Raw genomic sequence first — 12135 nt, forward strand, 5'->3', positions numbered from 1 at the left:
AAATCGCTGGTAGACGTCATTCGTCCATGTGTGTTTGTCATGTCTGTACACTCAGAAAGAAGGTGCGGCTGTGTCGTGAAGCAAGTGCTACAACTGTTCAGTCAGATTACAGTTTCAGGACAGCGGCAGAATGAAATCATTCTCCTAATGGATTTTGAACTTATAAACTGTTTGGTGAAGTTGTTTACCTGCTATAATGCTTGAATATGTTATCATGTAGTGTTGTTGAAGCTTATATTGGTTGTCATGCTTTAATGAATCGAACATTGCTCGTGTTAAACGCTCGCGATGTGTTTATACGTTTCGGGATTTTTTTTCCTGTTGTTACTGTAACATGTCTAATATTCATGACTTCTGAGTATTTTACAACATTGCTGCAGTTTCGAGATTCTTTTAGTGTGTTTTTCTAAGTGTGTGTGTGTGCTGCTGTTTTCTTTTTTACCCCAGTCACAGAAGTGCTCAAGTCGTTTTATCTCTTTCCACTGCCCTTTTAGCAGATAGTCTGTTTAAACAGAGTGGAAAATGTAAAATTGCATCTATAAGACAATATTGGTACAAGGTAGATCCCCACAACCCTCTACGGACATGTTGGAGAAAGAATATTGGCTATTGGCTAGTAAATGTTTGTTTTTGCCAAGCGTAATGCAACGGAAAAAGATATTAAACGAACCGACATAATAATAAAAATAGAATTACACACATAACAATTGTTTAATAATTATATTATAAAAAATAATAATTTAAGTGCAACTATATCAAAACTACTATGGGGAATTTTTTTTTCATCAAACCCCTGCGTAGATGCAGCATCAGCCTATTTGTTAAATTCTTTTATATTTACAGTGAAGTTCTGAATTTATAATATTTCATAATGTATAAATGTCTTTACACATTTATTATACTTACTAAATTTCCTTACATGTTTGTGCGATTTACATTGAGTTTACATTAATATGTGTGACAAGTGCTAAATTGGTACCGTCTCTTTAAGAGATCCTGTGGCTCCATGAGCAAGTGTTTATGGTTGAAAGAGCGCAGTGTACATTAATGAGAGAGAAGTTGCATGTTTTTTTTCCTTATATGTGCAATGTATGATTAGAAATAATGTTTCTTTTTGATCACCAACTGACTGTAAACAACAGAAAGGATTTTAAAAGAGACATGAAATGAAAATGTGGTGCCTGAGACTCGTCTTTGAATACAAAACACACTGAATGAAGCAAAAGGAAACTTTGCATAATGTGCATAATGTGTATGACAAATTTTTATTGTACACGTTCTCAAATTCAAATGTACAAGCTCTCGAGTTTTGCAACACTTTTACTCACTTATAGTTTTACTCACTATAAGTGAGTGTCGTGTTGTGTCTCGTGTCGCTCACGAAACACAACGCGCTGTAAAAGACGAGGCTGATCCAGCTTCCTAATCGCCGGCTTCTTGTTCAGTAAAAGGATCGCGGTACACTCAGTAACTTTTTGCTCGTGTCATCTTGGATTTACGTTGACATCTAGTGGTGTGGATGCAGCATGATTCAATCAATAGTTTTCAGTTACAGATGCCATTGTAGAAATTCACCATTCACAATCAGCCATGATTAATCCAAGAGTGAAAGTGTCCAATAACAAGCCGGTTACTGAGATTAAGCGAGTAGTATTCAGCTGGTCATGTGATTCTAACATGGCTGCCCCCATTAGGGGACCCTCTCCATGTAGAATAAAACAGCTTTTATAAGGTTACTGATATGACTAGAGTCCTCATCTCATGTGAGTGCTCATGATTAAATACACATGTTTCAAAATTACAATTCATTTCTTTAGGAGTAAAACTTTTCAAATGAGGAAAAAGATTACTGAGTGCACCTTTAAATTCTCCTTTGCCACTACACAACTCAATATTTGGCTAGTAAAATCTGAATATTTACTAGCCAGTGGCTAATAACCACTGCATAACCAAGCAAAGTTTAGTTGCATATGCGAGTAATTTACTCGCAATGTAGGAGGCTCACCATGAATGTTGTTTGTGATGTACCAGTTTCATTCATAGCATAGTAATGTACATATTAATTTGTTTAGCACGTAACCGTCTCTCTATTATAACTTCCAAAGAAAAAACATTCATTAAACATTTATTTAACACTTAAACATTTATTATTGTAATTGTTATATGGCATATACCTCCATATTATTTTAATGTTCAAGAAAGTATATTTCATCCCCATCATTATTAAATCCTCATTTTGCATTTTTATATTAGTCTTGTTGTTTGCAGTGCATAGACCTACTATTGTAGTTTTATAGTTTACTTGCATTCTCCACTGAGGCTGTAGATTGTAAAATAAAAATATAGTGTTTTCAATTTAATAATATCAGTCATTTCACAAGTTTCACCTCTTAAATTGATGTGTAGTACAATACAAACATTAATGTGTATTGTGTGGTTGATAAAACCCTTGAATAATCTTAAAATATTCAGTTAAGAGTAGGAATGGGCATAGTCAAGTAATCTAACCCACAAAAACAAGTACCCGATTACTCATAAATTAAAATGCATGTTAAAAAAAGCATGTTTGACGTGTACTAAATCTTATATTTTGTTTTATTCGCAAACATTACCAAGAACGGTTTCAAAATAAGAGAGCATCAACAAACTATACTTTTCTTTTGAGAAAATGTTTTATGAACAATATGCATTAATAAAAATGGAAAACAAAAAAGATTTTCAACTAACAGTAAAAAACAATTGCTCACCCAGAGCTTACATAGAAACCAATACTGACGGCATGAGGGTAAAGCACAGATATCTACATAAAGGCATCACATTTTTATCATTTCATGTTATTATTCAGAAAACAAGTGGTGAAAGTTGGCTTTTATAAAATGCGCTCTGCGTGTTATAGGATTTCACGCTCATACACACATACTGGTTTGAGTTTGCTTCACATTTTTTCCACCATAAAAGCAGATCCTCCTCTGTTGGTTTAGAGTTGAATTCAATAAGAACCAACATATTTCAAGTATTGCCTTGTAATATGATAACTTGGCTGCACCGACGCCATGATATATCATCTTCTCAACCAACACCTCAACACCACACGTATCCACAGTGCCCCCCAGTGGACTCAATTGTAACTGCAAGATTTGGTGAGAGATTAAGAGGGAAAACAGTGTAATTCAACGCTGCTCACGGCAGGCAAACGCGGAAAGGAAAATGAATTTGCGATATTTGAGTAGTGTTTTTAATACTCGAGTAACTGGTGCAGAATGAGTACTCTATAACTCGTTTACTCATGCACATCCCTAATTAAGAGTGTTGATTTTCTTAAAGTTAGTAAAATATTGGTTATAAATGTTTTAACTAATAACATAATATCAACATGAAAATAACACTGCATGACTCTTACTATTCAAAACTCACATAAAATGTTCCTCCGCAAGTTGCTTGTAATTTTAGGTTTTAACAACAAATGTCGCTAGAGAGCCCAAAGTTCCGTAGTGCAGCTTTAAGCATTTTTTCTTTTTTTTAATAGTTCACTGTAGAGATAATAAAATGACAATTCTCTCAACATTTACTCACCATTATGCCATCATCAAGACTTTCTTTCTTATGTGAAACAATGATATTTTGATGGAGATATGATCTGAAAATATCCATATAAAGACTTCCAAGCTCTAAAAAGTACATTAAGGCAGCATAAAAGTAATCCATACGATTCTAGTGGTTTATGTCTTTTGAAGCGAAATGATTGGTTTTGGATGAGAACAGACCCACGCGTAACTCCTTCACAATGGGTTATCTGCAGTATCCAAGGTGCAATCACGATTTGAAGCTCGATTACACTTCCATGTGCTTGCTGCATGCTCAGAGCGCTTTACACGAGCTGTACAGTGTTCTGCGCATCCGTCAAGTGTGAAGAAGTGTAATCGAGCTTCAAATCAAGTGGTCTGTTTCTCATTCATAACCCATCGTATCACTTCAGAAGACTGGAGTCCACACACATCATATTTCCATCAAAATATCTTCGTTTGTGTTCCGCAGAAGAAAGTCATACAAGTTTGAGACGACATCAGGGTGAGTTAATGAGGATAGAATGATCATTTTGGGCAAACTATTCCTTTAAATATCTTCAAGACTGATTAAAATTTTTGTTAATATATCATATTGTTTTTTTTTTTTGCATATGTATTTTTTGTCTTTAATTGATTAACACTAAAGTTCATTAATAATGCTCAATTAAAGGACTCTTAGAGAACGTTCACCCAGTCCTGGCCAGAATCCCTCGACCCCCCAATCCACAGACAGCCAACCAGCTCTGAGTGAAACCTCCAGCATACCTGTCACCATGGCAACCACACCCAAGCGTCGTCGCAGTGCCAATCCAGATTCTGACTTCACACAGTTCCTGCGACGCTCGACTCGCAATACATTCGGAGGGGATCGGTTGGCAGAGGCTGGGGGTGGAGGCAGCTGCAATGCTTCTCCTCAACCCAAGCGAAGGCTTACTGAGGTGCCAACACCGCTGCCCAAATTCTTCCTCAACCTGGAGAAGAGTAAGTGACTTTCATTTTTCCCTATTTTATTCCTTAAAAACAGGAATGGTAATTTTGGAAATATGTCATTCATGAATTTTACAGTTGTTTGATCATTTGAAAAGCCGATGAAATGTTCTAGCTTGATTTAAGTAATGACCGATCTTAAGCTTCAAGAATCCTGCTTTTTCAAATATAGTTACTGCTAGTATTAAGCTTGCATATCTTGTTTGTTTTTTGTTTTTTTCAATGTTTTTTAAAGCATGCTACATACAGTATTTTGAAAATCTTCAGGTATCATTTTATCATTACCTTAGTGATTTTGTTTAACATCCAAACAGACTAAAATTGCTGTTGCACTAGCATCATTTATCTACTAGATTGCATTTGTTGTCTGGACTTGCAGCACATTCATAGAACAAATCCCAAATTAAATGGAGGCAATTAAAATGTGTAGTGCAATTATTTGTAAAGTCTCTTTAATATTAAAGTAATCTTTTTAAAAATACAGAAATTGTGTCTCTTTTTCGCTTGTTCAGAGACTCCGGTCCACAGCGGCTCCTCTTCTCCTTTGCCCTCGACACCCAGTAAGGATTGCGGTGGAGTTTTCTTATGGCTGGAAACCCAGAAGAACAGTGAACTAAATGAGGTGAGTCCGTGTCATAAAGATAGTTGAGACCTAGAGTCTTAATGGGGGGTCTCCTAACTACTGGAACTGACCCTTTACTAAGCCCAGCCTTAAAAGCATTTCTGACCAATCCTGTCTTAGCAACTGTTGCCCCGCCTCAAATTGTGCACAACACTTGGTGTAGCAAGCAGACAGGAGGGAATGCATACTTGCGTTTTGCTTGCCATTTGTCAGCTAGGGCGTCGAAGAATACCAGAGACAACAATGCATCGTCTTCGGGGAGGTAAACGGGTTCCCCTCGGCTTCCCTGAATGCCTCCTAAATCCTCTGAACTGTATGAGGATAAAGTCTACATTCCCCCGGTCTGATTCCCTGATGCAAGAGCAGTCTACACTGCAGTTCAACTGACCGGGGACGTTCGACAAGAGATGGCACTCACTCCAGAGAAGAACACAACGCACCAGAGCCAACATAGAGCATGATCACACTCCCCCTCCCCCAACCATGTGCTGTCTGTGCAGATTAGAAAGTGAAATCCTTGCTCCTCTGCCCAAAAGCTCTCAGAGCCAAGAGGACTGTCAGCAGTTCCAGGCGATTTATGTGCCACATCATTCACATGCCTGTCCAGGTGCAGATGACCGGATAACTGTCACACAGGGCAACCCATCCTGAGTTTGATGTATATGTCCTGACAATTTTGCATCTGGTCACTTGGCCAAGCACAACACCCTTCTGGTAAAACAAGGGCTTTCATCAAATAGCCAGCGGGGGTGCACAGTGGCACGTCACTAGACGTCATAAGCCACGTGACGAGGCACTCTCAAGTTGACAAAGCACTGCAGAGGTCTCGTATGTAACAAACCCAAAGGGGTCTGGAATTGTCGCAGGGGTAAGGCTACCCCTTGCGTGAATCTTGTCATTCTTGTCATGTATGTCATTAAGAAACATCAAAATAAAGAAAAAAGATAGCAGATAGATGTAGTATTCTTTTTCAGTAAGAGTAGCAAGAAGACTGAGGCACGGGAGAATGACTGGCAGGGTGATCTAGAGAGGTTACACAACCTATCACACAACTTCATTTATTCTTCTCTGTAAGTGTACTAACTAATTTTGAACACTCTGAAGTAGAGATGCTTACATCAATGCTCAAATTGAGGGGGGGCTGGGGGGATCCGGGACCCCCCATAAGAAGTAAAAAATAGACTTAGGGGGGTCCCCAAGATACTTCTATTTTTAGTAAAAATAATAATGACAAATCTGATTAAATTCAGGCAGTGTATACGGTAAATTTAGTGAATTATTTACAATACTTTATATTAAGTTTGTTTATAGGCTAGTTGTCATGTCTCTTTAAAATGTAAACGCCCACATCTAAAGACCGTTAAGCGCATGACATCGTTGACATGACTTGCTTGGCGCCGCTCCAGTGAAGTTAACTTTAGCTAAAAAATGGAGAATAATAAACCTCCACTCGCAGTCAGGAAGAGAAAGCTTATTACCGACTTTGAGGGGTAATTTTCTCTCTCTATATATATCTTTCTACTATATCTATCCACTTCATGTCGGGGCTTTTGTATTCCTTGCATAAATTGGAAACATTTACTCATTTTTCATTATTAATAGGCCTGGTTCTACGAGGGTGCTAGAGATCATGGTGAAGATGAGTGACAGTTTTTTAGTGATTATAAATGGAGCATTTTCTGTGCTATATATAATCCATTCAGAATTTGTATAAAACTTGTTTTTCATGCTGCTAAGAGGAGGACCAACGGCCATGTGCATGCTGCAAAGTATCGGGAATTACATCCGCATATAAATGCGGGATTCACTCTTGAAATAGCAATGATTGACATTGATAACCATAGCATTGTTTGTTCCTGAATAAAGCAGTCTTTTTGACTGAAATGGTTGAATAGTCTGCTGACTGACTCACTCATAACTTACTGACGTAACATGTAACTGCACTGAAATCACTGAAAAATCCCCACCAACACTAACTTATATTTGATATCTAATAAACTAGTTTCATGCATTTAAACAAGTCTTTTGGAACAAACATTATTATCACAAAGTGTCACATCAATCATCCAGTTGTTTTTAGGGTAGTAAATACAACATTAGTAAATAATGCAAGAATTATTCTGTTGGATGTACACTACTGTTCAAAAGTCTCTTCTGCTCACCAAGCCTGCATTGATTTGATCCAAAATACAGTAAAAACAGTAATATTGTGAAATAATAATATGTAATTTACAATATGTAATTTATTCCTGTGATCAAAGCTGAATTTTCAGCATCATTACTCCAGTCTTCAGTGTCACATGATCCTTCAGAAATCATTCTGATATGCTGATTTGATGCTCAAGAAACATTTCTGATTATTATCAATGTTGAAAACAGTTGTGTACAATTCTTTGTTTTTCAAGATTCTTTGATGAATAGAAAGTTCAAAAGAACAACATTTGTCTAAAATAGAAATCTTTTGTAACATTATACACTACCGTTCAAAAGTTTGGGGTTAGTAAGAATTTATTTATTTATTTATTTGGGAAAGAAATTAATATTTTATTCAGTAAGGATACATTAAATTGATCAAAAGTGACAAAGACATTTATAATGTTTGCCCAGTTGTCCTGCACTCTTTGAATAAAGCTCCCGCACCTGTTCATACCTAATCTCCTCTCTATAGTATCATTACAGCCTGATAGTATTTTGCCATCCTTTTGCTACTGTTTAAGTAATAAACAAAGGTCTTTAAACAGGTCCTTTTGAAGTTACTGACTGCTCCTTTACCACTGCTGAATCTGACAGTGATACCATCCAGTGAGTCTGGAAGCCATCTGATTATTTTCTACTGTTTTTGAGACATTTCAATGTATTTTGAAGTCACATGCTTTTACAGGTCTTCAAGTGCCTTATATGTAGTCCCCTGATATATTTGCCATAGTTGCCCTTTTGGGTCTGCTGCTTTGTTCAACACATGGATGTCGATCAGCCTTAGTGGGGCGAGCGGCATGTCGACACTTTTGGTAAATGTGCAGAGAGTCGGAGACAAACCAAAGGAAGGACTTTGAACTGGTATGCTGCCTTTTCAAAGGCAAATTTCAAGAATGGCCTGTGGTGAGGGCCATTGAACATGAAGGTATGCGTCTTTCAGTTCTGTTAACACAAATCAGTCGAATGGAGGAATATGAGGAAATATCTGTGTTTGAGTAACCATCTTGAATGGAGACATCCTGAGTGTCTGGTTCAAGTGCCTCAAGTCTAATATGGGACGCAGCCCACCGTCGTTTTTGGTGACCAGAAAATAGCAGCTGTAGAATATTTTTCTGTGCATGGTATGCTCTCAATTGCAGCTTTGGCAAGGAGACACTGTGCCTCCAAGCTTAAAATCGGCATGTCCCACACCATCACGGTAAAGGACACAACGCCATTGAGGCTAGGCAGCTGCTTCTCAAACTGAAGCACATAGGATATACCCAGAAGGTTGCACCACTTGTACGCATTATTGGCAAAGGGGCTGTTCTGTGGCTCTCAGTGTCTGCATGGGTCGCCCGGTGTGACGTGAGTTGATTTGAGCTTGTGGGCCTCGTGCAGCCATAACAAGGTCTGTCATTCGTGTTGGGGCATGCAGCCAATGGCAGTACGACTGTTGCAGCTGTCCTGGGATTGTGGAAAAAACAAGTGTGCATGCCTCGCACATATGCAACAAAGCCCATTTTTCATGCTGTGACATGGCTTCTGGCATGTCACCAACATCAGTAAAATCAAGCACTGAAATTATCTGTGTTTTGCTTCAACTCGCTTCTGGCTCACTATGATGGGGAAAATGAAAGGGTTCCATGGTGTCACAGAGCTGTTTTTCCGGACCATCTCAGGGCCAGAAGAAAGCATTGCGTATGCCCCAAATCTTTCTGTTGCGATATTGCAGTCTTCTGCCACATCACCAACAACAGTAAAAGCAGGCACTGAAACAACCTGTATCACACCACAAAGTCATTCCTATCTTGGGACGGTGGGGAAAGCGAGAGGGCTGCATCGAGGACCCTGCGTATGCCTTAAATCATTGTGTTTCGACATGGCAGTCTTCTGGCGCATTGCTAACAACAGCAAAGAAAGGTAAAAAGTGACCTCCGTCACACCGCAAACTCATTCCTGTCTTGCGACAACAGGGAAAGCGAGTGGACTGCGAGCTGATATGGTGAAGAAACCACTGTGCTTGCCTTAAATCTCTGTGTTGTGACATGGCTTCTGGCATGAGTTGCACTTTTGTTCCCTGCTCACAATGTCGGGGAAAGCGAAAAGCGAATCCCTGAAAAATTCTGCCAGGGGTGTCACTCCACGGACACAGGGCACATGTCTCACTACTGTTAATTCCCAGTCATAAAGTATCCCTCCTTTAATCTCTACCACCAAACGTGATCAATCACTTCTGGGAGGAGTTCCTATAGGGTCCGCTACTGACACAGCATTGAAATGACCGAGCTGGCGGTTTCACAGTCTTTTTTTAAAATTGTTTGTTTTGTTTTTTTATCCCCTTTTCTCCCAATTTGGAATGCCCAATTCCCACTACTTAGTAGGTCCTCATGGTGGCGCGGTTACTCACCTCAATCCGGGTGGCGGAGGACAAGTCTCAGTTGTCTCCGCTTCTGAGACCGTCAATCCGCGCATCTTATCACGTGACTCGTTGTGCATGACACCGCGGAGACTCACAGCATGTGGAGGCTCATGCTACTCTCCACGATCCACACACAACTTACCACACGCCCCATTGAGAGCGAGAACCACTAATCACGACCACGAGGAGGTTATCCATGTGACTCTACCCTCCCTAGCAACCGGGCCAATTTGGTTGCTTAGAAGACCTGGCTGGAGTCACTCAGCAGAGTCACTCTTGTTCAGAATCGGTTCCAATCTTTAATAAATACCAGAATTGTATGATCTTCGTGACTTTCGGTTCCATTAACAGTTCTCCAGCGTGGAATTTTCCGCCGATGTGGCTGGAACAGCGTCCTGAAATACTCTTGACAGTGTTTGCAGCAGCGCTGTCCTCGACCGACTCTACAGCGTAAAACTCACAGTTCTACCAGTGTATTTAAATCCCAATCGAACGAGTCTCGAGCCAGCTTTTTTTACTGTACGAAACATATGTGCTTCCGGTACAGTTTGATTCCCAAAATTATTATTCAAAGGAGCCGGTTCTATTGAATCAACAGCACAAAACATATGGTGCTTCCGGTATAGTCCGATCCCGAAAGCACCATTCTAATGAGCCGGTTCTTTTGAATCTACAGCACGAAACATACAGCGCTTCCAGTGTACAAGTAATCTTATACTGATGTGCAAGTTATGAATGTCCAACTCGACATTAAATAAGAACAGTTGAAGTCTCACAAGCCTGAAGTACAAAACACCGTCTAAACTGTCTCTGGAACAGTTTCTGTTTATTTAATGATGATCCGTGTCTCTATTAAATCAAGCAGTGCAGTTACTGACTGATGGTTCATATGACAGTGTGTAATTAAAGATACACAAGTTTTGTTGTAATAAGTGGAATTTTATAAAATAATAAATGAATTAATGAAATATGCCATCACATTTCGTGTTGGTTTAGATTTCTTTATTTAAAATAGAGTAAGGATCTATTATTGGATTGTGTTTATGTCTCAAAGTCTACAAACACTTTTTACAAGAACTGTATTAAATTAATTTGATTTGTTTTATCTGCTCTGTACAAATCTGAAATGATCTCATTATTTGGTAACAGACAGCAGAGGGTAGTAAATGCAACAAGAATTGCATTTCTCATTTCTAAGTAATTATTTTAAAAAAAGTACTAAAACAATTACTGGAATCGTTACTGGAACCGTTAAGAAACCGGAATCGTTGTGAGGAATTGGAATCGGAATCGTAAAATTCCTTACGATTCCCAACCCTAGGCAAGATGCTAAACAAGTTCAGAGGCTGTATCTCGGCAATGCTTTGATGTATTAATATGTATAATTGGCAGATATCCCTGACCACACCATATCAATTTAGCAACACAATTTATTGGTCAAAAGTTTGAAGCAATTTTGGTTAAAGTAATTGTAATTCTGACTTTTAAACAACATCTCAGGTGATGATTTTGTGCTCTTGGCCCTGTATTTGCTGTTCTCAGCTACGTTTTAACTGATTAGGATCATTGTCCATGTTTGCTCTGATACACCTGAAATGCTGTCACCACATTTGTAGAATTAACTAGATTAGATTGACTTGCTGCTTTGTGATTGTCTGTAGGTTTTGAGCTGGAGATTGACACCGGATAACTACCCTCAGCATGACCAGCCCCCCCCTCCATCTTACCTCTACGGCTCTCAGCACCTGCTCCGGCTCTTTGGTGAATATCCACTTCTTGCTTCTATTTAAAAGTGCTTCCGCATGTTTAAGGCTTTATTCTTTAGTGCAGGGCTGCTCAACTTTGGAAAGCTCGCCGGCCGCAAAGCAGGATCCTTATAGCCTTGAAGACTGCATAAGGCTGTGGATGCTAAACATGCTATTTATGTATCTCCTAAAAATAAGACCTGTAACAATTTTCTCACAGTTGTTTATTCAATGAGTCACTTCCTATCACATTTATTTTTAAAGTCACAGTGAAAAAAATAAATAAAGTCACAGTGACGTGCCTGACGAGGGCAGTTCTATGTGATGTTTTGACGTATTTGCTTCTGAAACAGGAAGTTGGGGTGGGACATATTGAATGGCTCGTCCCTTTAAAAAAAACTATATTCATTTAACACGCACACACAGACCTTTCTTTCGTGCTGCTGCTCATGTTAGAGCCGGTTACCATGGAAACTGGACTGATGGAACTGATCTCAATACCGGCCCACTTTTCCACTGAGTCAAGAACATTGTGGTTTTTGCCTACAAATCAAAATCCACTTAATATAAATACTGAGGAACACTTTCGCGTTGTACATCCCAAGATACCTTTGAAAA

General features: G+C 39.0%; 1 protein-coding gene across 1 annotated transcript in view; it reads left to right on the forward strand.

The window, feature by feature from the left end:
• LOC127445169 (male-specific lethal 3 homolog) overlaps positions 1-12135 on the forward strand; it is a 52359-nt gene that overhangs the window by 24244 nt on the left and 15980 nt on the right. Inside the window, exons 9-11 of the mRNA XM_051705039.1 lie at positions 4237-4547; positions 5066-5175; positions 11434-11533. Coding sequence (XP_051560999.1) covers positions 4237-4547; positions 5066-5175; positions 11434-11533 — 521 coding nt within the window. The remainder of the gene's footprint in view (positions 1-4236; positions 4548-5065; positions 5176-11433; positions 11534-12135) is intronic.

This window comes from Myxocyprinus asiaticus, chromosome 8, assembly GCF_019703515.2.
Source record: "Myxocyprinus asiaticus isolate MX2 ecotype Aquarium Trade chromosome 8, UBuf_Myxa_2, whole genome shotgun sequence".
In the NCBI taxonomy this organism is placed as follows: domain Eukaryota; kingdom Metazoa; phylum Chordata; class Actinopteri; order Cypriniformes; family Catostomidae; genus Myxocyprinus; species Myxocyprinus asiaticus.